This window comes from Prionailurus viverrinus, chromosome D2 (assembly GCF_022837055.1).
Source record: "Prionailurus viverrinus isolate Anna chromosome D2, UM_Priviv_1.0, whole genome shotgun sequence".
NCBI lineage: Eukaryota > Metazoa > Chordata > Mammalia > Carnivora > Felidae > Prionailurus > Prionailurus viverrinus.
The window spans coordinates 47,319,852-47,347,699 of record NC_062571.1 but is presented as its reverse complement, the minus strand read 5'-3'; the positions used below and the strand labels follow the sequence as shown (position 1 = coordinate 47,347,699).

At 43.2% G+C, this 27,848-nt stretch overlaps 2 protein-coding genes across 8 annotated transcripts in view; one reads left to right on the top strand and one right to left on the bottom strand.

The window, feature by feature from the left end:
• The window catches only part of WDFY4 (WDFY family member 4), a 291,014-nt gene that overhangs the window by 44,364 nt on the left and 218,802 nt on the right, over nt 1-27,848 (bottom strand). The gene's annotated exons all lie outside the window — the stretch shown is intronic.
• Nucleotides 458-27,563, top strand: LRRC18 (leucine rich repeat containing 18). Its single transcript, XM_047824345.1, has 4 exons — nt 458-943; nt 3,768-3,866; nt 23,163-24,023; nt 27,164-27,563. The coding sequence occupies exons 3-4, from the start codon at nt 23,260-23,262 to the stop codon at nt 27,183-27,185; spliced, it is 786 nt and encodes a 261-aa protein (XP_047680301.1). The 5' UTR covers nt 458-943; nt 3,768-3,866; nt 23,163-23,259; the 3' UTR covers nt 27,186-27,563.

The window sequence follows — 27,848 nt, the reverse complement described above, 5'->3', positions numbered from 1 at the left end:
TCCCTGTACTCTCAAGACCTTGCTCAAGATGTTTCACCAAAGCAAACCAAATAATGTCTCCTCTTTCCGGCCATTCCCTCTTCTTCAGTCCCGTTCAGGTGCCCACAGACACCACATGAATTCTCTGCTCCAGCCCCATGCACTGCACCAGGATCCTTCTGGACAAGGCTGCCCGAGTGCCCCTTCATCTTCCCACCACACACCGAGGCCATCATATACTCTGTTTTAGGCTTCCCAACCCTTTTCATTCAATTCTTTCCTAGCTAGGTGTTTTATCAACAGAAAGCAACTCCTAGGCTGGGCTTTACCTCTCCTCTCCCACTCCCCATAGAGAAGTCATCTTTTTGGTCTGTGTTATCCCTGCAGACAACAATAACAGTGAACAAAAGCAAAACATGGTTGGATTCATTGCTTTAGGTTGCAAAGGCTCAGGCGAAGATTTGGTTCTCTGGCTCAGTCTGTGAGCCTGCCACCTATCCTAGTTCTGGAAGACAGGCCGCCTCGAAGGCTGCAAACACGGGCAGAGCCCAGGCTGGAGACAGTGAGGGTCACCACCTTGAAAAGGACATGTGGTGAACCTTCCTGAGGCAGTGGAGTTACAAGGATGTGGAGTTAGTACGGCCAAGCTTGCTCGTCTTGCTACTGTATTGTGTAAGTTTGACAGGGGGTTGGGGTGGGGAGCAGGAAGAAGGAAACAAAAGGTACTTATTATAGTTCAGGAACTAAGAGACAGCCTCTGTCATTTTCCATTTCACAAAGTGTTCTAGAATTTTACCGGTGGTCTTTTGTGACATTGCCACCAGGTGGAATGGTGTGCAGAAGACAAAGGCATGTCAGTGTCCCATTTCTCATTTCATCGGCTATGAGCTCCAAGGAAGATCCATCATTTCACTGCCATCAGCAAAGGACCCATTACCCGTGGTGCCAAGACACCTAACCAAAGGTGAGCCATGGTTTTTAGCTTTTTATTTGTTTATGTGCTTGTCTTATGTAGTTGTCTTTTATTTTTCCACTTCTGACTTATTATTTCATTTAACTTGAGAATTTGTGTATACTCCTACACTGTTTTTTTCTTCTTTTTTAAAATTTTTATATATTTTTTTACTTGAATATAGTTGACACATGATGTTATGTTAGTTTCAGGGGTACAACATAGTGATTCAACATCTGTATACGTTATGCCACATGTGTGGCTGCCGTCCGACCCCATACAACGCTAGTACAATGTCATTGACTGGGTTCCCTACATTGTGCCTTTTATTCTCGTGACTTATTCTTTCCATAAGTGGAAGCCTGTATCTCCCACCCCCTTCACCCACAGACCTAAAAATACCAATAACTGTCAAACGCATTACAGATTGCAAAGACGTTTTACCCGTTGTCTAATTTCCACAAAGACCCAATGTAGCAGCCATTACTTCCATTTACAGATGAAGAATGGACGTGTGCAGTGAGGGAGTATCCTGCAGACTAGGGGGAGTTCGTGACAGCTTGCTGGAGCCACCCCAAGCAGGCATGGAGCAGGTCCCGTGAATACCCGACACATTGCCAGGATCAGACCTTGACCCAGGGCCCTGGCTTGGAAGACAAGCTCTTTCCTCTGAAGGGGAAAAGAAAACAAAAGTAACCAAAAACCAGTAACAACAAAAGCCTTAGTTTTGGGGGCGCCTGGGTGGCGCAGTCGGTTAAGCGTCCGACTTCAGCCAGGTCACGATCTCACGGTCTGTGAGTTCGAGCCCCGCGTCGGGCTCTGGTCTGATGGCTGAGAGCCTGGAGCCTGTTTCCGATCTTGTCTCACTCTCTCTCTGCCCCTCCCCTGTTCATGCTCTGTCTCTCTCTGTCCCAAAAATAAATAAACGTTGAAAAAAAAAAAAAAAAAAAGCCTTAGTTTTGGCTGACTTAGAAGGCATTTACCTGAAAAACCAGTAATTTGTGTAATTTGAAGTTAAAAATGTAAGCATTAGCAAGGTAGCCAAGTTATTACTGCATACCCATGGCATAAACATGAAGCTGTACGTGTATTAAAAGTGGAAGCATATCCAACAGAAGTTACCTCGAGATGCTGAAATTGAGCGGCTTTACTTTCATAAGGTTTTACAAATCTGCATTTTAAAATGTATTCATCTCCTTCTGTATTTTCTTCCTAAAATATTGATTTTGGGGCGCCCGGGTAGCTCATTCGGTTAAGTGTCTGGCTTCAGCTCAGGTCATGATCTCGCGGAGCGTGTGTTCCAGCCCTGCATCGGGCTCTGTGCTGACAGCTCAGAGCCTGAAGCCTGCTTTGGATTCGGTCTCCCTTTCTCTCTGCCCGTCCCCCACTCATGCTCGGTCTCCTTCTGTCCCTCGAAAATGAATAAATGTTAAAAATTTAAAAGAAATATTGATTTTGTTTATGCTTATCTGTGTTTTATGATTTTCATATTATTTATTTTCTAATTTAAATGATGTCCTTTTACGAATAGTCTAACTGGAAATACACTGAGTAGCAGAACTTCAGGTAATTTTTAATTTTCTACTTATCTGCATTTGATAATTATTTTAAACCCATTTATTGTTGAAAGTAAATGATCTTTTTTCTTTTGGTTTTTCAGTAAACAAAACAGTGGTGGTATACCTCTATTTAAAGTTTTTGTGGTTAACTGTATTTTTATTTTAAACTGTTTGATTTTGCTTTTTTGTACTTTTTTTTTTAATGTTTATTTATTTTGGGGACAGAGAGAGACAGAGTATGAACGGGGGAGGGGCAGAGAGAGAGGGAGACACAGAATCGGAAGCAGGCTCCAGGTTCTGAGCCGTCAGCCCAGAGCCTGACGTGGGGCTTGAACTCACGGACCGTGAGATTGGGACCTGAGCCGAAGTCGGACGCTCAACGGACTGAGCCACCCAGGCGCCCCATTTTTTTTTTGTACTTTTCAAAATGCATAGTGGTTGGATTAATTTTGCATTTCAATTTTTTATTTGTTAATTATTTTCTTTATTTCTTAACTTCTTTGGGGTATTGCAATTTAGAGAAATTTCTTTATTTCTATGTATGCATTTTCAAATTTTTCTACAATGTTATTATTTGCATAATAGTTTTCATATTTAAACTTGTTGCCAATTTTCTCAATTTCTGGGAATGTAATTTAAAGAAAAAACAAACAAAATGATTATAAATGTACAAATACATTCATTGCAACCTTATTCACAATAGTGCCAAGCCGGAAACAACAGGAAAAGCAAAGTCCACTAGATTCAGTATTTCCACATTCAGTCGAAAGGTAGACTTTAGAAATTACACATCAGCCTTTGATGTAATATTAATAGAGGAAAAAGTGACTACAGGATTGTATGGTTTTTCCGAGCATGGTCGTTGTAACTTAATAGTGTATAAAGGGCACAAAAAGAAAACTACAAGAACTAAATTCAAGTAAACAGGGAAAAGATCTCTCTCTCACAAATCAAAGAGCTGGAAAAGCTATTTGGACAAACAACAAGGAAATCAAATGATATTTCATGGGACTCACTCAATGCTTTATATAAAAGTAAGATTATTTGTCCCTTAAAAGAGGCAAACATGGCTTTTGTTCCCTGTTAGCAGGGACAGCCACTTCCGGGGGGTGGCCATGGACAGCCTGCTCTGCCTGGTAACTAAGTGCCCCAAGGCCCATGCGCTGCTGGGGGAGGCCAGGAGGAAAGCCCCAGGCAGGCCAGGGTCCCTCTGGGGCAGCTGGCTGGCCTGGAAGTTTGGGGTGTCTGGTTTCAGCTATTGTGTTCCCACTTTGCAGGCTGGCCTCAAGATTATGCTAATTAACTCCAGGTCCTGGGTCTCCTGTTGCCTGGTGACAAAGTTTCACAGTTGAGGAGGAGGAACTGGCATGAACAGGGTAAGTTTTTCTCTGGTGATGGCCCTGCATTTATCGATTTACTTGAACTTTGCCCAACAACCCACGGCTTCAAACTCTGCTTTTTGCTTTCCTCCTTTGAGTAAGCAACTTTGGAAATGGCCGGTTCTCCCGGTAGGTATGCTTTATTTACAAACCCCAGACGCGAGCTAATTCATTATTTAGGAGAGGAGGAAGCTGGCCCCGAGCCCCAGGCAGGAAGGGCAGCTAGTAGGGGACCCAGCTGGGGACCCAGCAGGGCTTTCTTGGGTGCCCGGGGCCATGGCTCAGCTTGGTTAGGTCGGTGTGTGAGTCTGGGCCTTTGGAGTCATGCTTGGGTCTCTTGCCAAAGTCTGAGTCTGAATTGAGAAGGTAAAATTTGCTGCTCCTACAAGCAGGGGAGACTAGTGTTTGAACTGCTGCTGAACCCCACCGGTGACTGACCCCTCAAAGAAACTGCAGTGGGGGTTCTCTTCACTCATGAGGCTGGAGCCTGATTACTGCTGACTGTGGTAGCTTTGGGAGCACAATCCATCTTTTGAAAAGTCTGGAGGCAAACCCTTGCCACAAGTTATCCTGAACACTGGGATCCATTAACAAGTAAAGTCCTAGGTGGGGCTGGGCCTTTCGAGGAGAGACTCTTCAAGGAACACACTAGAACACATTCCTTATGTCGTAAATGGGAAAAGGTTGGTGACTTTGGACAGGCTACTTGGCCTCTCTGAGCCTTAGTCCCACGTATGTCCCATGGAGATGAAGATCAGTACATCAGGTTGTAAGAATTCCTTAGGATATCTGTAAAATGTCTGGCCCGTAGTAGGTGGTCAATATAATCCATACACACAGTCTGAAAGCAGAAACTTCAAATGTGTTAAAAACTATGCAGTGTTGTTGCTTTGCACAGGGTCTGGCACATAGTAGGCTATCAATACATTTATGAACTGTATGTGATGTTATGTGAGCCAAGTACTGAACGCTGACTCCTTGGGATAAAATGGGGAGTCAAAAAGGTTAGGAAATGTGTACAAAGTCACATATCTAGGGAGAGACAGAGCTGCGACTGGTCTCCAAGCCAGGGTGACTCATATGCTTTCTGGGCTTGAGCCTCAGCCTGCAGAGGAGAAGGGAGGTACTGAGACAGCCACTGCCCACTCTGCAGAGCACCTGAACCCCCACGGTTGTCTAGAGACCAATTTTTAGGGCCTAGTGCTTGGTGGCTTCAATTTCCTCTTGGGGATCCTAGGTTCTCCTACTGTTGCTGACGAGAGGTGGGCGTGCTTTCTCCATCCATCCATCATCTGGGCGATGGGAAAGCCAAACTAGGTGATGTTTCCTGGTCCCTGGTATCCCTAGAACACAAGGTGTGCACTGAAACATGCCCCCCTCCAAACAGGCATGGCGGGTTTCCCTGCCACATCATCCATCGCCAGCTTTCCGTCCATGGCCAATTCGGTTCATTGCCAACCTCCAATTTCCTGCCAGTCTACATCATAGATCTCATCTCGGCCCCCAGAGCTGGGTCTGGTAACACGCACATGCTTTCTTTGCTGTGAGGAGTGAGTCTTAAGGATGGGGCTTAACCTCAGTGCAGTGAAAGTCCCCTCAGATTCCAGCTCAGTTTAGGCTAGTGTCTGGAAAATACGATGAGTCAGCAGCTTTCTTGTCAGCCCAGAGGGCCAAATTTATCACAGGATGTTGTCAAATCAAACTTCGAGGGAAAAGCCAAATGGCAGCTCGGCCCTCAGACAAGAAAACTGAGCAGATGCTGGCTCTGCTTGACCAGCATGTGACTGTGACAGGGGACATGCTCTGGAGGCTCACGAGGTGCTTTCTCGGTAAAGTGGGATGGGTGGATTAAATGAGACAATACATGTGATGCCCTTGGACATAAAATAAGCACTCAACACGTATAGAAACACGTATACAAAATGCCAGCCTGCTCTTGCCTTTTCTCTTTGACCCACATAGGCGACCCACAAGACCCTTCCATTGGTTCTGCTCCCACCACATATGGCGAATATGCACCGTCCTCCTCCTGCCCACCCCCTTGGTGCACACCACCTTCTTCTCCTGCCTGCAAGTGGCTGTCTTTGTCTACTCTTCCCTCCCTACCTCTGCAGACTTCCCAGCAGCCGGGGTGACGCCTCTAAACTTCACATGCTCCACCTCATGCAGCCCTGCAGCCCCTGGCCAGCTCTCTGTCGTTATCTTGCACCTTCTTTCTGTCCCTATTCCAGCCCCTTTGGCTTCTCCTTTCTCTTAAACACCACAAGCACCACCCCCCCCCCCCAATAGGACTTTGCACCTAGTGCACCTTTTCTGCGGTGCTCTTCTCCAAATCCTCCCATGTGACTTCATCAAGTGTCACCTCAAATGTCACCTGAGATGACTTCCCCGACCTTCTCAGTCTAAATTTGGCCACCTCCTCCCCAATATTCTCTTCCCGACCCTTGGCATTCCCTTTGACATCTACCAGTTTTGATTTTTTGCAGAACATCTACACCAACTGAACTGAGCTCAAGTCTTTTTGGTTATGTTTTGTTGTTATTGATTGACTTGCTTTCTCCGAAAATCGTCGTTTCATGAGAAACACAGCAATGTCTGCCTTGTTCACTGTGTATCTTCCGACCTGACCTTGACCTATAGAATGACTCAAATACAAGTGTTGAATGAATGAATGAATGAATGAATGGGCAAGTGAGTAGCTTGGGCTATAGCAGGCTCTAGAGGTTACAAGTGGACAAAGGTATAATTGTATCTTCTAATTGTTGCTATGTTTTTTCTTTTATTATTAGTATTATCATTAATCATTTGTGTTTAAAAGGTTGCAAAGGCTTTTGCCCTTGGGAATCTGCAAAGATCCGTCCGCAAGTCTTAAACCTGGTATTGATGACTAGTGGGGAGTGTCCTAGGGCTACTCAGTGGAGAGAAGCAATCACTATGGTGCTGTTTGGTAGATCTAACAGTATTTACCATCATAAAGGCACTTAGCACTTGCTCCACACTGGCCACTCAATATATACTCATCCCCACATTTACTTTTCAAAACAACCTACAATTTTCTGACCCGTTTTGCTGACCAGTAAACTGAGCTCATGATTAAAACCAGGCTGGCGGTAAAGATGGGGTGGAGCCCAGTTCTAATGGCCTCAAAGCCTCTGTGGTCCCTGCTTCTATTAGTGACTGCCTTCTGTTAAGTACCTTTATACACGACAGGAAGGGAACAGACAAAATGGCTCCCACCTGGGCACCATCCCTATCTGGAAAATGCCAAAGAGCTGCCCCACCCTAAACCAAGTGCTGCTGGCTGTCATTATGGCCATTCTTCCTACCATTTCCAGCAAGTTATATCTATCTGCCTAAAATCAGAAAAGGGGTGACAGTGCGGAATACTTCAGTAATAATTTCAAGCAAGCCCAATAAAGACTCAAGGAGGAGTGGGAAATCTGAATTCAGGAAATATTTCTATAGAAAAAAATAAGATTAGAAGCCAACAGCACTTTTGAAAGACAGGTGCCTAACATACAAGCCATGAGCCCCAAACCACCCTTTTGCACCCTTTAACCTCAGCATCCCTTTAAAAATTAGACCCTGATCTTTCCAGTGGCCTCCCCCTCTGGATGGAGAAAAGTTAGCCACTTTTTAAATAAATATCCTCCCCTACATCGCATCATAGTTTGGGCCACCAACACATAAAAGGCCATGTGGTTTTTATATCATGCTCATCTGTGCTTGATCAGGGTTTTCAGTGCAGTGGAGGGCTTGCTGGCTCTGAGGGAACATCTCTGGAGGGAACAAGAATGGCTCCCTCCCCCTGCCCCTCCTCCACCACCACTGTCAGCATGGCCAAGCATGGGGCTGCCTGGAAACTGGGCTCTCTGCCTCCCGCTTAAGTCGCATGTCTGCAGGTGGTGGGGCGCTTTTCGGTGCTCCCCCACCTCCATCTGCAACTGCCACCAGGCAAATCGGGGCTCTCAACTCACAAGCGACACCATCACCATCCATCACCAAGGCTCCCATTCACTAGGCACCTGTCACACCCTGGCCTTTTCCTCCTACGCAATCTTCTCATTGCCCCACTCTACCTGAGGAGAACGAGGCTCAGAGAAGGACTATGGTTTCTCTTACACATTAGGAGGAAGTAGGAATTCAGGATGTGAGCCAGGCTGGTCCACCCCCAAAACTGTGGCTCTCTGCATATGCGGTCCCTCCTTGTCTTTGTCTGGGGAATATTTTCTCAGATTTCCTCTTTGATTCAAATATGCTCAATATTTTAAAATCTTTCTTGCACACACACACACACACACACACCACGTCTATTTTAAACAGGGTGATATGAGTGGTTTTACAGAACTCATACGATTGAAAAGGAAGTGTGTGTGTGTGTGTGTGTGTGTGTGTGTGTGTGTATGAGTGTGGGTGAATGTGTTTGTAACTTTCTTAATTAGAAATAGATTCTGTAGATACAGAATCTTGCAGATAATTTGGAAACTACCCAGGCATTTAAGGAAGTAAAAATAACCCGATACCATAATACCCAGAGGGCATTCTTGCTAATATTTGGATGTTCTTCCAACTTTTTCTCTGTGGACTTGCATGCATGCTCCTGAGAGCGCTGATGTAATATGTGCATGTAACGTGTTCTTCATAACATTATATCTCAAAAGATTTCCTTTCAGCATTTCTGAAAAATGATGTTTTTGTTTTGTTTTAGTTACTGTTGAGTATCCGTTTCATTCTATGACTGCACAGTAATTATTTAATCAGTTGTCCATTGTTAGATATGTGGATTGTGTCCACTTGTTTTTATTATTTTAAGTGGCACTGCCATAAACATATTTATACAGAACATTTTGTTCTTATTTCTTGAAGGGAAATGCTTAGAAGTGGCATCTGTGCTTCCTGGATAGCCGGGGGGCCCGTCCCTTCCGGGATGGTCAGCCCCATCTCCTCAGACCTCCTGCTTGATTCCATTGCTCTACCTTTGCACTTGTTCATTCCTACTTTTAGAAGCTTTTCTTTCTCTTTGACCTAACCCAATTAAAATTTCATTTGCTGTACTACTAACCCGCTTTCCAGTCTCCCTGCACACTTAATCTCACAGCCAAAAAGTTGATCACGCCATTGTATGCAGCTATTTGGAAAGCCTTCCTATCTTCAAGTGTGCCCCGCCCAGGGCTGGGTACACACTTGGTGACTAATAAATATTTGGTGTGAAAGTAACATCTTTCCCCTGTAGACTTCTCCCTTAAAAAATAGTCTGCATGTTCTAGAAGTCCTTTCAAAGTAGGTGGAAAAACAGTGGGTCAAGAGGATTACATAGCAGCTGTTAAAAGCTGTGGAATCTGGGACGAAGCTGACCCCTTTCTGAGGTCAAGGGAACTGGAACGACCTTGTTAAGCACTACAATTCATTCATTCAACCAATACTGACTGAGGGCCTCCTGTCTGCCAAGCACTGGGAATTTAGAGTCTAGTGAGGGAGGAGAGCAAGGGACAGACAATAAAAATAAGCTTAATAAGTAAGTCTACCATAAAATATATTTAGGTGTTAAGTGTTATGGAAGAAAGTGCAGCAGGTGTCCCTGGGTAGCTCAGTCGGTTGTGTCTGACTTTGGCTCAGGTCATGATCTCACCATTTGTGAGTTTGAGCCCCACGTTGGGCTCTGTGCTGACAGCTCAGAGCCTTTTTGGGATTCTCTCTCTTCCCCTCCCCCACTTGCGCATGCACTCTCTCTCTCAAAATAAATAAATAAACCTCAAAAAAAAAAATTATTGCAGAGCAAGAAGGATCCATGCACGTTGGGGCTTAGTTTGCATCATTCATTGGGGGATCAGAAAGGTTGAATTGGAAAGGTAGAATTTACCCAAAACCTTGAAGAAGATCAACAGGTCAGTCCACTAAATACCTGAGAGAAGAACCTTCCAGAATAATGAAGCAGCTGGAACAAAGGCTATAGAGAAGAATTGTGGGGCAGTTAGAGGAATGGCCGGGCTGGGTGGTGGATATGGAGTAAGCATGGGGGCGAGTGGTGGGGAGTCCCTCAGAGAGGCAGTGGGTCAGGCCATGGGGCCACTAGAAGGTCTCCAGCCCTTACTTGGGTGAAACAGGAGTCACTAGAGGGCTGTGAGCCAAGGAGTAACATGGTGGCTGTGGTAAAAGAAGTCCCCTGGCTGATGTGTTGAGACGAGATCGCATAGGGTAAAGACAGGTGCAGGAAATCAACGTAGGAAGCCACTGCAAATGGCCAGTGGCAAACGGTAGGGTCTCAGCCCACGGTGGCTCTTGGGCAGGTGGTGAGAAATGGTAGGATTCTGGATCTACTTTGAGCACAGAGTCCACAGGATTTCCCAATGGACTGAACATGGAGTAGAAGAGGAAAGGGGTACTGAGCATGGGGCCACAGTTTGGTGCCTGACACACAAGATGCTGTTGCTGACAGCCTGGTCAGAGAAGGCTATGGGTGCAGCGGGTCGACAGCGAGCTTGGTTTTGGGCACAGTGTGTTTCGGTGTCTTTACACCGTCCAAGTAGAAATGCTAAGCATGCAGAAAGAAGGATATGTAAGTCCAGGATCGAGGGTGAAGTCTAGGTAAGAAACAAAAACTGGGGAGTCATGTATTTAAAGCAATGAGACTCAGTGACATCACCAAGGTATCAAGTGTAGACAGAGAAAAGGCAAGTGACTTGGCTCTGCTCCCCAGGGAACCCATGGCAGACACAGTTCAAATCCAGCCTGGTCAACCCTCTGCCACATCTGGTTTATTTCCACTGTCCCCTGGTGCCCCCACTCAGTGGGGTCCTGCACATGGTAGCTTCCTGATGGACCCCCGGCCCTATCTGAGGGCCCACACTCCACGGCGAGGTACCAGCCCAGGATAACACTGTGGGTGATGCCAGCCGGGAGGCTGCATTTCCTTCTGTATCAGGTAGAAATTAGAGAGGACACGGGCTTGTCTGTGATCATCCTGGGGGAAGTGTAGGCACTGGCCTTCTTTCTTTAGTTTGACAGGCCTTAGGGTTTTTCTCAAAACAGCTAGAGTATAATTTGGAAAATGAGCCATATCCTATCTGCTCTCATTCTTTTTGGCTGATTTTGTTTTTGTGCCTCTGGTCTGCCTGCCTTCCTTTCTCCTCTCCCTCCCTCCCACCTTGCCTCCTCTATTTCCTTCCTTCCTTCCATCTTCTCCCCTCCTTCACCCCTCTGCTTATCCGTTGCCTTCCCTCTGCCACAGCGCCTTTCCATCTGATGTTTTCTCTATCCAAAATACCCTCCCCATCTCCCTGGATCCTCACTTCCTTCAGTCTCTGCCCAAATGTTTTCTTCTCAAAGAGGCCCTTCCTGGTTACTGTCCCCAGAAGTGTATGTCTCCCCTAGGAACATCTCTGCCTCTTTTGTCCCGACTCTTTCTTCTCCAAGCACTCATGGCCACCTGGCATTGTGTGCCTCTTTGCTTTTGTTCATCTCCTTCTTCACTCTGCTTGCTGTATAAAACCACGCCTCGTCCATGGCAGTTGTCCAGTACATACTGTTAATGAATAAATGAATCCAAAAGGGCCATGGGAAGTTCAACTGCTCCCTTATGGTCGATCTTCAGGGCTTCCCTTTGAAGAATCTCACAGCTTCACATGGGGGCATCTATAGCCCCCTTGGAGCTAGGGGCTTTCCTATAGCAGACGGAGGCACCACACCAGGGTACCTGCCAGTGATTACGGGGTCTGTGCCATTGTTCACCCCTCAGCAAGTCCTCCCTGGGGCCAGATGGGGTACAGAAGAAATGCACACACACAGGGCAGTTGAGGAGAACTACCCCCCATCTCCGCGACCCTGGGGGGCCTGTGCCTCAAGGAGCTATGTATGTCTCCTTGTGCTGCAGGAGAAAGTCATCTGAAGTCTGCACCTGGGTAGGCAGGGATCCCAGTAAGGACACTGGGCTGTGAAGCATGACTCCACTGTTGATCAGTGAGGCTGTCCTCATCATGCCACTAATCCCCTCTCCCCCAACATGCAAAGCCACAACATACGCCTCCAAGGCTCACTCACCCTCACCCCACCTTCAGAAGCAGCCATTTTTAACATCTTATTCACAGAAGTGGGAGCTGAAGCTCAGTGAGGCTCAAGAGACTGGTCGAGGTCACCTGGATGGTAAATGGGGAGATGGGCGGCCACCCATGTGGGTCCGAAGCCCCTGCCCTTTTCATCCTTCCAGGCCGCTTTTCTGAGCCCACTTCCTTATCTGCAAGGGAGGCCGAGGCTGTGAGGAGAAAATGCAATACCTGCTATGTGGCCACAGCAGTATTTAAACCACACTGGCTGAAATTGAATTCAGACTCGTCTCTTGAGGTTTCGAGGTGCCAGGACTCACTGGTTCCTCCGCTTTCCTGGGTGGGGAAGTCGGTTTGTGCATTTTGAATGTGTTAGTTGATGAACAAGGCATTTCTAGTCTGTTAAACTAATAATCTTAATATTTTATTTTAATTGTAAGGCACCTATTCCCTTTTGTTCCTTTAACAAATCCAATTAAAACAGAGTACATTCAGAATTACAAAATAGATGCTATTAAACCAATAAGAAATCATAATCTTTTGTTATTGGGCCATGTGACCCCCTGGGAACTTTTGCTCCAAATAAAAGTTGAATTTTTATTATCCGCCAGGGGAAGGGGGCAGTTTGACAGATAACGACTTCCCAGGCAGCACATGTACAGAGCCTCGCTGTTGCTAAGGACAAAGAAGTAAATAATATTAAGGGTAGACAAAGCTACACGTGTGTAATATCCCAGTAAGATACTTAGAGCCGCGTTGATCAGATTAACCAGATAACTGCCACATGAGGTGAACTTGATAACTTCCAACAGACACTCTGTTTGCTGCAGCCCTGATGTCATGGAAAGAACACTCCACCCAGAAGCCTGGGGAAAGGGAAGCCGTTTGAGCTTGGATAAAATACTTCATGCCCCACTCTGCCCCACAGCGTCCTTATCTCAGGGTAGGAGGAATAGTCCCACCCCAAAGGAGAGTAGTGAGGACTGAATGGAATGGCAAATGGGAGGTCGCTTTGTGGAGAAGGCATGATGTGCCTCTAAGGGCTCAGCACGCGTGTGGGGAGGGGTGGAGGGGTGGACAGCATCATGTGATCGACACATGGAGATGGCCTCCTGTCTGGGAATGTCAGGCGTGTATGTTACAGGGGTTAGATTTTAGTGAGCCCACATGGTGAAAATCAAACTTCTGGTGGTCTGCATACAGTCTCTCGGGGCCCCTACACAGCCAGCAGCCCCCCCCCCAGGGCAGAAGAGGGCCCCAAATTGTGGTGAGTACCCAGGAATGTGGTGGGTTGTTTCCAGACCATGCTGGATGAAAACCTTTATCTTTACGTTCTTGACAAATTCAGGGTGGCAAGAAGCTCACACTGAGGGGGTGCTGGGGGACTAGCACAGCTGAGGGACAACAGATTCCCATCTCCATCACCACCTGCTTGGGGGCACATGCCTATTAGGTAAACTGTGGTGGCATATGTGTACCCTTTAAACTCTCTCTCTCTCATCGTCAATCTCCAAGCTCTTAACAATTAAATGATTCCACTAATGCTATTATAATACCTTTAAAATTCATCTTATTCAGAGATACATATCCATGTATGTATCTAGGAGAACGAACACCCTGCACATTAGCCCCTGGCCAATACAATGAGCAGGCAATGGCCTGAAATGGTTTCTTCGGAGGCCCCAATTTGCATGTGGTGCCTCCAAAAGGTCAGTGGGACATCTGTGTTATTGACCTGGCAGGGACTTTGGCCAAAGTTTGGTCAGCTACTTCAGCTGGGGAGTCCACTCCGTTCCCCTTAAGCTGCTTGCAGGTTAATCCTGCTGCATTGCACTTCCCTGGCTAACCCATGCCAAGTCAGAACGGGCCTAAATGAATGTCTGGCCACCCAGAGTCTGCGACTCTGTGACATATCTTCGTTCCTACATCAGACACCCCATAGGTGACCAAAACCGGCAGCACACCTTTTGGGGGACATGAGGGGCAAGCAGCCTTAATTTCTGGTACAGGTATCTTTTGCCCCGGGAGTGCTAGGATTCCAAAATGTCTTCTTCTCCTTGGAGTCAGAGGGCTGGCAATGTGTCCCCACCCCCTCGCCCACCACCAAGGATAAGCAATTCTTACTGCTAGAGCAAAGGCAGCAGAAGAGAGAGGAGAAAGGCAGGATAGCGTAGCACAAAGATCATAAGCTTTGGTATCAGACAAATCTAGGTTTGCTTTGTCTGTGCTGTGTTGTCTGTGTTACCTTGGGGAAGACACCTGACTTCTCTGAGCCTCAGTTCTCTTATTTTCAAACTCAGAATGATACTTGGCATAGTTGCTGTGTAGATATAGGAAGGGCCCAGCAGTGTGTCCCCAGTAGTTACTTTGGACCAGCTAACTCTGTAAAACGGGTAGAGGGAGCACACAGATCCTGGCCCAGAATGGGCATTAGACAAAATGGCAATTCTTTTCCCCCGGGGAAAATTACACCTGAGTCAAACATTAGTGCCTATTTTAGAGACCTGGCTAGAGGTTCCAGACAGATGCACTCCACAGACGCCCCCACAGTGACCACCCACATCTTCATCTGCCACATGGCTGCTTACGAGAAGGTACAGCACATTTTAGGAAGGGGTGGAGGTGACAGGGAATGATTTGAAGATACGTGGAAAGTCACGGCAGAAGTGAGGCTGGCCTCTTGCGTGTCTAGTGAATGGGTCTTCTGAGACTCAGGAGAGAAAATAAATGCAATGCCTCTGGCATGAGCGATTTTATTGAAGGAGGTTCACACCACTTCCCCTTAAGAGATGGCCTGCAAGCAAGAAATTTCTCACCCATACAGTATGAAACTTGCTGTGAAGTTAGTTCCAATACTGGCTATGAAATGGCAGGGTTTGGGGGTTTCAGTTCTACAGTGCGTCTTTCCTGTATCTCAGTGCATTAGTCAAAAGAGTGAAATAATTATCGTGAGATCACATTAGCAAGATGTTAAAGATATCAAATGTATACAAAATCAGTCTTAATTACAAACATAAGGACACATGAGTGCGAAGCACAAGATAAATTCTATTATCATAGTGATGATAACAACCTTACAACTGAAAAATGCCTGCAAGTATTTTGATGGTATTAAAATATAGGTTGCCATTACATTTTTAATTTAGATATCCATGGGGTGTCCCACCATGCTGTTTGATTCACAATGACTGGATAGAAAAATTAATTAAAAATTAGAGTCAACCAACTGGTCCAGTTTTTCCAAAGTACAAAAACCAATTGTTCAAGATAAAAAGACTCAGTACCTTGAAAAATGTTTTGTATTAGGCTTCTCAGCTATTCGTATGATATGAAATAGATTACTCATCTATCCATCCATTCATCTGTCTGTCTGCCCATCCATCCATCTATCTCTCCATCTATCTATCAACTTCTATCTCTTTTTCTGATTTCCAGCTTCCCTTGTGTGGGTTGTTGGTCTCACTCTGACATTAGAGGATTCTGTGAATTGATAACATCAGACCATCTAACCAGTTTTAGTTGAATCAAAAGATCATGAGTTTTACACTTCTTTTGCCAATACTTACTCTCCTGCTCAATGGGAAGAACTGGGCAGGATGCTGACCTTTCCAAGTTGAATGAGAGAAGGCATATATTCCTGGTCTTTGGTGTCTTTGCAGGTCTTCCTGCACTGGTCTGCTTCTAGGGGCACTCAGCAGCATAGGGGGTCAGGATGGGCCTTGAGCAATATAATACACCTGCTCTTCATAACCAAGAGCAAGGGACCCAGCCAGGTAGGGTGGCCCTGAGGAAAAGTGTGAAGGTGGTGGGGGCTGATCACGTTTCACCTGGCTTGGGGCCATCTGGGGACCCAGATGTACCAGGGAGGAGGTACAGTGCATTATCTAGCCCCTGCTTTGCTTTGCGGGTAATTAATGGGCAGGCTCAGAGCCAAAGGGCCTGTTGGAGTAGTCCTTAATGGAGAAGTGCTCTGTGGGCAGCTCCGTGCTGTTCCCTTCCCATCACTCATCAGAGATGGAGGGCTTCTTACCAGGGTGTGGATGGGCTCTGGGGAGCAGGCTTAACGGGGCTCACCTGGGTGGATCTTCAGTCTACTGGAAGCATCCTTCTCATCTAGAGCCCCTCTAGCACATGCTTATTGTGTTTGGCCTTTCTGAGCTGAACTTCATCTTGAATATAAGAAATACAAAAGACAGCCCAGACTTTGGAGAGCTCAGGAGAATCAGGTGGTCAGAATCAGTAGCAATCTAGATTTTAGCTCTTTGAACTCGGGGACAGGCCCTGTTTTTTGCTCACTTGTGTAACACAGAGCTTTGTCACATAACAGGCTCTCAATATACTTACTCTATGAGTGGATGAATGAATGGATGGATGAATGAATGCAGGAATAAGCACATGGATTTAGCTTAAATTGGTCCCAAAGAACTAATACAGGATCATGAACAAAGGAAACTTTACATTTGTTCAGAACCATGTGACAGAATTGCCCAATAAAATACAGAACTATGCAATGTGTGGGGCACATGTATACTAAAAATGTTCTGTTGTTTATCTGAAGCTCAAATTTACCTGGGAACTTGTAATTTTATTTGCTAAATCTAACAACATTATAATGTGGAAAGCAATTAATAAGCATTAAGATGAGAACACAGGATCCCTTGCTCTTCGTCAATCTTTTTTTACATTTTTTAACTGTTTATTCATTTTTGAGAGAGAAAGAGAGAGAGAGAGAGAGAGAGAGAGAGAGAGAGAGAGAATCCAAAGCAGGCTCCAGGCTCCCAACTGTCAGCACAGAGCCTGATGCAGGGCTCGAACCCACAAACTACAAGATCGTGACCTAAGCCAAAGCCAGACACTTAACTGACTGAGCCACTCAGGCACCCCGGCCCATCTTTTTTTAAATTGGGATTTCAACTCAAGTGCAGTAGGGCAGTTTTTCTGACATGTGCCTCATGCATCGCTGTTCCCTGTGGGGATATGCACATGTACCGTAGCAATGCCACATGGTACACATTTGGATGCCTTTTACTGGGCAGGACAGGGCTAAGTGGGGGCATAAAAAGTCACAGACTTTTAGTCCAAAACCAGGCTAAGCAAGCAGCCACAGTGAAAAGGACAGAAAGAGAATATGGAGTCCTAAATCTTTTTGAGTTTAAAAAAAAACCTGTAAAATTTCCTTTTTTTAGCACACAGTTCTCTGGGTTCTGACATATGTACAGCTTCATTCCCATAAGCACCAGTCAGGATACAGGCAGTTCCAGCACCCTGGAAGACTCCTTCCTGCTGCTCCCTTGTAGTCAAACCTTGCCCGCCCCTGATCCCTGGCAACCACTCATCTGTTTTCTGTACTATCATTGTGGCTTTTCCAGAATGCCGTATAAATGGAATCATTCATTATATAAGCATTTAAGATTGGCTTCTTTTATTCAGCAACATGCTTTTGAGATTCATCCAAGTTGTCCCATGTATCAGTAGATTTGTCTTATGTTTAATAGTGTTCCATAATAAGGATATGCCACAATTTCTTTATCCGCTCACTGAAAGGCCTTTGTGTTGTTTTCTTCTGGTTTTGACAATTATGAATAGAGTAGACTTAAACACACATGGAAAAGTTTTTGTGTGAACCTGAATTTTTGTTTTTCTAGGGTAATTATCTGGTCAGGGAAATGCTGGGTCATAGGATAAGTATACAATTAATTTTATAAGAAATTGCCAAACTGTTTCTCAGAGTAACATTTTGAATTCCCATTAGCAATGCAGGAGTGCTCTGGTTGTCCTATATCCTCACCAAATCTTTGTGCTATATAGATTTTTATGTTTCATTTTGTTTTTTATTTTAGAAATTCTAATAACTGTGCAGTGGTATCTGTTTGTGATTATAATTGGCATTTTCCTAGTTACTAATGATGTTGAGCAACCTTTTGTGGGTTTATTTACCAACTACATAACTTCTATGGTGAAAAGTCCTGTTAAATCTCTTGGGCATTTTATTTTTATTGTATTGTTTGTCTTCTTACTGTTGACCTTGGGTTCTTTATAGATTCTAGATGACAGTCCTTTTGTTGGACATGTATTTTGCAAATGTTTTCTTCCATTCTGTAGCTTGTCTTCTTATTCTCAAATTTTTTAAGAGAGCAATAATTTTTTGTGGAAGTCCAATTTGTCAGTATTTTATTTTTTTAATGAATTGCACTTTTGCCTAACTCAAGCTTATGAAGATTTTCTTATATGTTTTCTTTTAAAAGTTTCATGGATTTATACTTTACATTCATATCTGTGATCCAATTTGAGTTCATTTGAATTAATTTCAATAGTTTGAGATTCAATTTTTTTTTTATTTTGAGTGACTAATAGTTCTAACACCATTTATTGGAAAGTTCATTGCCTCTCCATTGAATTTCCTTTGAACTTTTGTCAAAAATCAATGGACAATATTGGCCATATTTGTGTGGTTCTATTTCTGTACTCTGTTTTCTGTTGCACTGATCTATGTATGTCTCCCTTCACCAAAACCATGTGTTGTAATTATATGGTAAGTTTTAAAACTAGAAGCATGAATCCCTCAACTTTATTTTTCTTTTTGAAAATTTTTTGGACCTCTAGTTTCTTTTTCTTTCAATACACATTTTAAAGTCTGTTCATTCACGTATAAAAATAATCCTGCTGGAATCTGTATTGATCTTTAGACCAATTTGGATAGAATTGATTTCTTAACTATCCTGAGTCTTCCAACTCATAAACATGCTATGTTTCTTGATTTATTTAGATCTTCTTTGCTTTATTTCATCAGTGTTTTGTAATTTTCATCACAGAAATCCTGTACAATTGTGTTACTTATGTGTAATACACAAGTGTTTTATTTTTTGGAGCATTATTTTCCAAATTTCAAATTCCAATTGTTTGCTGCTGGAATATAGAAGTGGTTTTGTGTGTGCGTGTGTGTGTGTGTGTGCGTATGTGTGTATTAACCAAGGTGTTAACTTTGTACCCTGCAACATTGTTAAACTCATTAATTACTTCTAAGAGTGTTTTTAAAATTTTCTGGAAATCTCTAGGTGAACAAGCAGGTAATCTGTAAGGAGAGTTTTGTTTCATCCTTTCCTGCCTGTATGACTTATTTTTTTTGCATTATTGCACTGGCTAGAATTTCCAATATGATATTCAATAGGCATACTGAGAGTTTACCTTGTTGTTTTGTTGCCAAATGTAGAGGGAAATTTAGTCTATCACCAAGTATGATATTAGTTGTAGAGCTGTGTGTGTGTGTGTGTGTGTGTGTGTGTGTGTGTGTGTGTAAGCCCTTTATCAGGTTAAGAAAGAGCCTTTCTATTACTGGTTTGATGTCATGAATGGATTTTAACTTTTGCCATAAATTTTTTCAGCACCAGCTGATATGATCATGTATGTTTTCTTTTTAATTAATTTTAATTAATGCAGTAATATGATGTATGCTGCATTACATTGATTTCTGAGTACTGGGTCAACCTTGCCTTCCCATTTGGTTGTCATGTATTTTTCTTTTAACATATTACTAGATTCTTTTTGCTAATATTTTATGGAGAATTTCTGTGTCTATATTCATGAAGAATATTAGTCTGCAGTTTTCTTTTTTTATATGGCCTATGTGTGATTTTAGTATCAGGGGAATGCTGGCCTTAGAAAATAAGTTTGGCATTGCTCCCTTTGCTATTTTCTAGAAAAGATCATGTAAAATTGGTGTTGTCTTTAAATTTTTGGTAGAGTTTTTCAATAGAACTATTTGGGTCAGGAGATTTGGGAAGGGAAGTTTTCTAAGTATGAATTCAGTCTCTTTAATGAATATTGGTCTTCATAAGTTGTATATTTCTTTACTGATGAGATTTTTAGTTTGTGTTTGATCACCCCTAAGTTTTTTTCTAAGGTTGTTTGTACTATTCCCTTATTATTCCTTTAATGTCTGTCTCTTTAATTACTGATATTCATAAAATGTGCCTTCTCTTTCCCTTTTTCTTTCATTATCAGTCTGGTTAGAGACTTTCAAATCTATTAATCTCTTCAAAGAATCAGCTTTTAGTTTCATTGATTTTCTCTGTTGTCTTTCTGCTCTCAATGTTATTGATTTCTTCCCCTTTCTTTACCATTTACTCCTTGTGCTTGTTTTAGGTTTATTTTGATCTTCTTTGCTAGTTTTTAAAGATGGAAGTTTAGGGGCACCTGGGTGGTTCAGTCGGTTAAGTGTCTGACTTTGACTTGGGTCATGATCGTGTGGTTTGTGAGTTTGAGCCCTGTGCCGGATTCTGTGCTGACAGCTGGGAGTCTGGAGCCTGCTTCAGATTCTGTGTCTCCCTCTCTCCCTCTCTGCCCCTACCCCGCTTGTGCGCTCTCTCTCTCTCTCAGAAAATGAATAAAATTTTTTTAAAAAGTAAAAAAAAAAGATGGAAGTTTACATTATTGGTTTGAGACCTTTCTTTTTAAAAATGTTCCTAGTATGAACATTTAAAGCTATAAATTTCCCTCTAATCACTGCTTTAGTTGCATATCATAAGTCTTGACATATTCTATTTTCATTTTTCTTCAGTTCAAGATATTTTCTAATTTCCCTTGAGATTTATTTGATTCATGAATATTTATAACATATGGCTTAATTGTTAATTGTGGAGATTTTCCACTTATCGCTCTGATATTGATTTCTAATTTCAATTCCATTATTTTCAAAGATGATTCTTTGCCTTATTTCAATTTGTTTACATTTGTTAAGATTTGTTTCATAGCCAAGAATACAGTACATACTTGTGAATATTCCATGTGCACTTGAAAAGAAATGTGTATTCTGTTGCTAGGCAGAATGTTTTATGTGCCAATTAGATCAGCAGTTTTCATCTGGCGGGGATTTTGCCCCCCAGTGAGGAGTTGGCAATGTTTAGAGACATTATTGTTGTTAAAACTAGTAGCGAGCTATTTGCATTTAGTGGGTAGACTCTTCTGGCCTTTTGCTGGCTAAATATCCTACAATGTATAGAACAGAACTTTCCCCCGTCACTGCCCCACCTCTGCTAACAACAAAGATTTATATGGTCCCAAATGTCAGTAGAGCCAAGGTTGAGAAACCCTGTTCCTTGTGATTTTCTCTCTAGTTGGTTTGTTGATTATTGAGTGACAAGTATTGATGTCTCCACTTCTAATGACAGATCTATCTCTTTTTTCAATTTTACCAGTGTTCAATTCTTTTATATCAAACTCTGGTCTTAAGTACATATACATTTATTATTTTCGTGTCTTCATGGTGAAGGGTGTCTTTTATCATTATGTGGTATTCTTCTTAATCTCAGGTAAGTTTTCATGCTCTGAAACATACTTTGTCTGATATTAATAAAGTCACTCCAGGTTTCCTTCAATGTTTGTGTAGTATGTCTTTTTCCATTCTTTTAGTTTAACTTACTTTGGTTTAAAGTAGATTTCTTGTAGATAGCATATAATTGGGTCTTTTTATTTTATTATTCATTCTGATAATTATATTTTGGATTGCTGTGTTTAGGTCATTTTCATTTAATGGAAGTGTCAATACGTTTGGATTGTGGTCTACCATTTTAATAGTTGGGTTTTTTGCTCCATTTCCCCTTTTCTGCTTTCTTTTAGATTACTTGACTTCTTTTTTACAGTTTCATTTTAATGTTCGTATTTTGGTTTTTCCTATGTCTGTATATTATTTTAATGATTGCTCTGGAGATTTAAAATATACATACTTAACTTTCCACAGCCTACTTAGAATTAATATTTTAATTTAGTGGGAAAATGCCCGCATCTGACTCCTGACAGCATGCTTTTGTTCAGGGTGGGAGCTTGGCCCAAAATAGAAAATCAGCAAGCAGGCTTTAGAAAACAGCCTCTAGAACAAGAAAGAACAGTTTTCATTCTCTTCCCAGCTGAAGATCTTCCTTGCTCCTGAGCCTCAGTCTTCCTCCCTTTACAATGACGATAATCCGATGGATCTTACTGGATTGTTGAAGATTAAAAGGAATATGTGCAAAGTTCTGATAATAATAGTTAATAGTTAACATTCATCAACCTTTTACTATGTGTCAGGCACTGTTGTAAGTGCTTTATACTTAGATAACTTGCACTCCCCAAGAGCCCTACAGGGGGGATGTTTTCATAAACGAGAAAATTGTGGCATTAAAAATTGAAGAAAACTCTTCAATGTATATCTAGACTTCTAAGCTAAGCATTCTGAGGCCAGAAGCTACCCATGACTCTGTACCTTCTACTTCTCTGTATGGCGGCAGTCATAACTATGATCATACCTACCAGTGCAGAGGTGTCTACAGTTGAATTTCAGTGTGAAGTCTGTGAAGGGAGGAGGTGTAGGGGGTAGGAAGTAGAAAAAGACAGCATTCTTTTACATTCTGCCAGGCTCAACCCTGGCTCCTCCACACTCATCCGCACAGCGTAGGCACACACTCTCCCTTGTGGGCTGAGCAAAAGACGTTCCTGGGCTGTTTCTGTTGCACTGCAGTGATAGTAGCTAAGGCGTGACTAGTGCCTCTGGGTCCAGAAGGTGAGGAGAGATGTAATACGTAAGTCATTCTTCACTCCCCCCTCATTTCATATCCAGGCTATGCTGCTTTTTTTTTTCATGTTTCTTTATTCTTGAGGGAGAGAGAGAGAGAGAGAGAGAGAGAGAGAGAGAGAGAGAGAAAGAAATTTGGGGAGGAGCAGAGAGAGAGGGAGACACAGAACCCAAAGCAGGCTCCAGGCTCTGAGCTGACAGCACAGAGCCTGACACTGGGCTCAAACTCATGAGCTGTGAGATCATGACCTGAGCCGAAGTTGGATGCTTAACCGACTGAGCCACCCAGGTGCCCCTATGCTGCTTCTGAGAACTCAGCACACCCACCCTAAGGATTCATGAGATAACTGAAGGAAACACTAGATTTTTGTGAGGGTCTGGGAAGTGGCCGATAGCCAAGAACACACACACACACACACACACACACACACACACACACACACACTTTAGCAGGAGGAGTCCAGGATAATGGAGAGATTCATATTTCAAGGAATGGCACAGAGGGGTGTTGAGCATCCTTCAGGCCAACCTTGCACCCCTGAAGAGGGAATTGAATTTGCTAAAGATCTTTGGCTAGGTTACTCCTGCTGACGCCCTAATTTCTGTCTATCTCGTCTCTAACCATTAGCAAGAGAAGCATTACAATTGGGGGGGGAGTCTAGGCCCTCACATCATCTTCTAACTAGACATATTTTCTCTTCTTGTCAGAGCATATCTTCTAGCAGTTTCTTGTGACTTTTCCCTCAAACCGATCACCAACCAATCAGAACAACACACTCCAAACATACACCCTTACTAAAAGAACATGGCCAAGGGCGGGAAAGGCACCAAGGGCAAGAAGATTACCCTTAATGTGGCCAAGAATTGTGTCAAAATTACATTTGATGGGAAAAAACGCCTTGACTTGAGCAAGATGGGAATTACCACCTTCCCCAAGTGCATCCTGAGACTGAATGATGTGGATGAGCTCGACCTTAGCCGGAATATGATCAGAAAGATCCCTGACTCAATCTCCAAGTTCCAGAACCTGCGGTGGCTGGACCTGCACAGCAACTACATCGACAAGCTCCCTGAGTCCATCGGCCAGATGGCTTCTCTGCTCTACCTCAATGTCAGCAACAACAGGCTGACCACCAATGGGCTGCCTGTAGAACTCAATCAGCTCAAGAATATCCGCACTGTGAACTTGGGTTTGAACCATCTGGAGAGTGTGCCCACCACGCTGGGTGCTCTGAAGGAGCTCCATGAAGTGGGCCTACATGACAACATGCTGAGCACCATCCCCAAAAGTATCTCCAAACTCCCCAAGCTCAAAAAGCTCAACACAAAGCGAAATCCCTTTCCCAAGACAGAGGAGTCAGATACATTCATAGATTCCATCAGGAGGCTGGAAAGCTTGCATCTGGTGGAGGAGAAGGATCTGTGTACGACTTGCCTGAGAAAATGCCAACAGGCCCGGGACAAGCTGAATAAAATCAAGACTATGGCCGCAGCAACACCAAGAAGGGCCATCTTTTCTAACCTGGTCTCACCCAACTCCATGGCCAAGGATTCACAGGAAGATTGGAGGTGACCTGGGACCCTGACCCTGAGGCAGGAAGGGGAAAGGGAGGGAGGGAAGATGGCAGGGGGCTGCATCTACAGGGAATTATGGGATCCCCCCATTATTGCAACAGTTCCTCCAGCCAAGCCCATAAAATACCTTTCCCTACCTCCTTGGCTTGTGATTTTGTTGACTGAAGGGCTTTTAGTTCTTTGCCATTCCACACGTTTCTCTCTTCTTTACATGCACACACCCATATGTACAGGCACAATGAGTCAGAAAAGGGCCATCCATCCTACTTCTTCCCAGAAGTCTCCTGACTACAGCCCGTGGCCAGGGCAGCCAATATTGTTAGCATGCTCTTAGTCACATTGTCATACACTTCAGGACCAACTGCCAGCTCCCAAATGTGGAGTTCATTCCATGGGAATGCTTTGGTTCAGGGTTTTGGAAGTCAGGGATCTCAGAGCACGGATTGGTAGGAGGGAAGATGGACATCTAGTCTTGGGAAGGTGACAAATCTGGGCCACAGAGATGGGCAGATAGTATCATTAAGTGTTGGCAGGTAATATCTGGGGGTGAAAGCAGTACTATCTTTGTCTCTTGTCTGCACATGCACAATTTGCTCTAGGAGCCTTCTAGACTGAATCTGCAAGCTCTTGACTGGCTGTGAATGAATGAGAGTGCATTCCCATATTATTATGTCCCATTCCTTTCCAGACTCTTGTGGGGGAGCAAGGAAAGAATGGGTGCAGGTATGAGTTGGTGCAGTCAATACATAAATACCTTACCAGGCATTGGGCTAGGTGCAGGGACTGTGTCTTAGAGGAAAGCTTGCCTTGTTGTGTGCAGACCAGTTGAAAGAAGGCAGGGCAGAATGTCGTTGTCTGAGAAAGTTAGGAGATATGTGCCAAGATACGTGCAAGCAGCGAGAAAAGCCAAAGATTCTGGAGCTGGACAGATCGAGGTCCAGGGCAGCTCTGCTTCTTTCTTGTCATTTCTCTGGACATCTTACTTAGCTTTAGTTCCCTCATCTATAAAGTGGGGAAGATACCGGCCCCAACCATAATGGTTGTTGTGCATCTAAAGCAGATGGTACACAGAGTAATTACTCAAGAGAAGTCATTTCTCTGTATGATCTGCAACTTGGTACATCTCAAAGCTGAAACAATACTTTGGACAGTGTCCCTAGTCACACTAGATCTTTGGCAGAAATATGACAGTGGTAGAGTCAATTCTCACAGTAGCTGAGAACATTCTATGCACTATTCACTCATGCTCATCCATACCTTCACACTGCCTAAAAGGAAAGGATCACAAAAGACATATTCAGGAAAGCCTTTTTCTTTTCTTTTCCTAATCAAGACTTTCCTATGTCAGTGGCAAGTTTTTTAGTGGTCAGTGGAAAAGTACAGAGATCTGTTCACTCAGCAGGACTAGCTTACTTCTTTTTTGCATTATAAACCATAGCAGACAGCATACTTCATTTCTTCACCCATTACTGCTATTTTCCTTTGTAATGCTTAGCTGTGACAACTGTTCCTAAAATCTCTGAAGATATGAATCAAAGTTCCCTTTTCAGCTTTTCCCTTTATTAAATGTTTTCCATTATAAAAATAACAAAACCACAACAGAGTTTTAAATATAACATCTTCAAGTAGCTACAATTCTACAGTGTAAGCCAGCTATAATATGGGCAGATTTCCTTATTATTCCTGTGTATATTTTTATATGCAGTTAAAATTATAGCATTTACATCATTTTTATCCTGCTTTGAAAACTAAGTCATTACATGGTCTTGGAAACCACAATTTTAAACATCTGCAAGCTAGCCAAACACGCACATAAGTTACTGTTGGGCATTTGAGCTGTTTCCGGTTTTTCACTAATAGAAATCATTTTGTGATGGAAGCCTATATGATGAAGACTTTAAAAACTGTTTTTGCATTATTTTCTTGGTATAGCTTCATTATTACAAATACGTTGAAGTATGGTTTTTAAAAATAATTTTTAATACATGCCATCAAATAACTTATAACAAGATTACACATTTATGTATCTCCCAGTAGTATATTAGAGACTCTGTTTCACTACATCCTGGTCAGCTTTGAGTACCACCCTTTACATTTTCCCCTTCGCTTAATGTCTGAAATGATTTACTAGAAGCCCTTCCCAAGGTGGGTGGAGCAGTCATGTTTGTGAAGTGCTTGATGAGATGTCATGCCTTAGGCTCAGGAGCCATCACTGGCACGTTGGCCTTGAACATGTCCCTAACTAAGGTCACCATTCTGCTATTTTAGCTACTTCCTCTCTCACCCAAGAAGTACAGAATCCATGCAAGGGCATATGATCCTGGCTAGTTATTTGGATATTACCCATTTCCGTTCTTTAGAATTAGTGTTCCCCTCTTAGTCACTCAAAGGGATTGGCAGAGAACAGGAACTAAGAATAAAAGGTCTCCCTGTGCCCCTAGGCGGGCTCCTGGTCTGGACCATGGATTTGCCTCCACCTCCCTCTCCTGCCCTGTCAGGGCATATTTCCTCCACCATGCCTGGTCCTGAACAATCTCCAGGCACCAATCCTGGATTCGCTGCCAACTGAGTGGTTGGTGTGCAAGATGACATCATCCTTGTCTTATCTGCCATCCTTGGTCTAGGTGCTTTATTCTGCTTTCTTCCTCATAGCCATGTCTTAGGAAAGGGCTGTAAGCATCGTTAACTTCATGAGGATTGACAAATAAATGGGCAGGGGGCTTTGATTTTCCATAGTATACATTCATGTTAGACACCTGGTTAGCCAGGAAAACTGGCATTAGAATGGCGCAAAGATTGGAGATAAAGGTGAGTTGTGTGTCCTCTTCCACATTTTATTGCTTTTTTTTTTTTTGGATCAGAAAAAAGGCTTGATGTTGACATTCCTTCACGCTCTAAAATACACAGTCACTTTTCCTTCCTGGAAATTGTATTAAGCTTAAAAACACTTGATAGGAAAAGCATGGGGTTTCCCTTTCCTCAAATGGAACAAAGACCCTATTTAGGCTAACCCAGTCACTGTCCTTTCTGAAAGCCAGGCATGACCCAGGTGACCCCTGTATCACCTCTGCCCTTCCTGTGTTTTGCCTCCGTGACCTGGAGTAATTGCCTCAGTCTCTTGTCTCCATCCCCAGGATCCGATCAACATCTCCCTAGAATAGCTTTATGGCAAACCCTTGAAGACTAATCAGCCAACAAGAACAAACGACTCTGAAGAAGAAAAGCCCTCGGTTAGGAGAAGAAAGAGTGGTAAGGGAAACATTCTGGAAGCCAGGCTGTCTGGTGCTGGCCAAGATACTGACTCGCTTCTTAAATTCACTTTGCCTCTCTTTGATTTAGACCATCTGTGTATGAAAATGACTTTGGGAAATACTTAGTGTATTTTTTTATGCATATAGAGGAAATGTATAAAAAATGATAGATATAAATTATAGAAAATTAAAGTTTTAAAAGAAGACTTTAAGACTTAAAAGACTTATGGTCTCTACACTTTTTTTGAACTAGTAAAACTCTCTATGCTAATCGCCTGTGGTAAGTTACGTACTTATAATGCAATACATCTGAAACTAAAATTTACACAAAAGATTCACACAAAGAAATATATTTAAAAATATGATAGATAAATAAAAGTAGATTTTAATCATTCAGTAATGCACAGGTAGGCAAAGAAGGAAAGAAAGAAAGAAAGAAAGAAAGAAAGAAAGAAAGAAAGAGAGAAAGAAAGAAAGAACAGAAATGAACAGGGGAAAAGTAAACAAGGAAACAAAATATAAAACAGCAGATTTATGTCCTCACATTTCAATAATTATATTAAATGTA

Coding starts and splice junctions, on each gene's coding strand:
- LRRC18 (XM_047824345.1), top strand. CDS start 23,260: ATGGCCAAGGGCGGGAAAGGCACCAAGGGCAAGAAGATTACCCTTAAT. Junction 24,024..27,163: donor GATTCACAGGAAGATTGGAG/GTGACCTGGGAC, acceptor CTCCATCCCCAG/GATCCGATCAACATCTCCCT.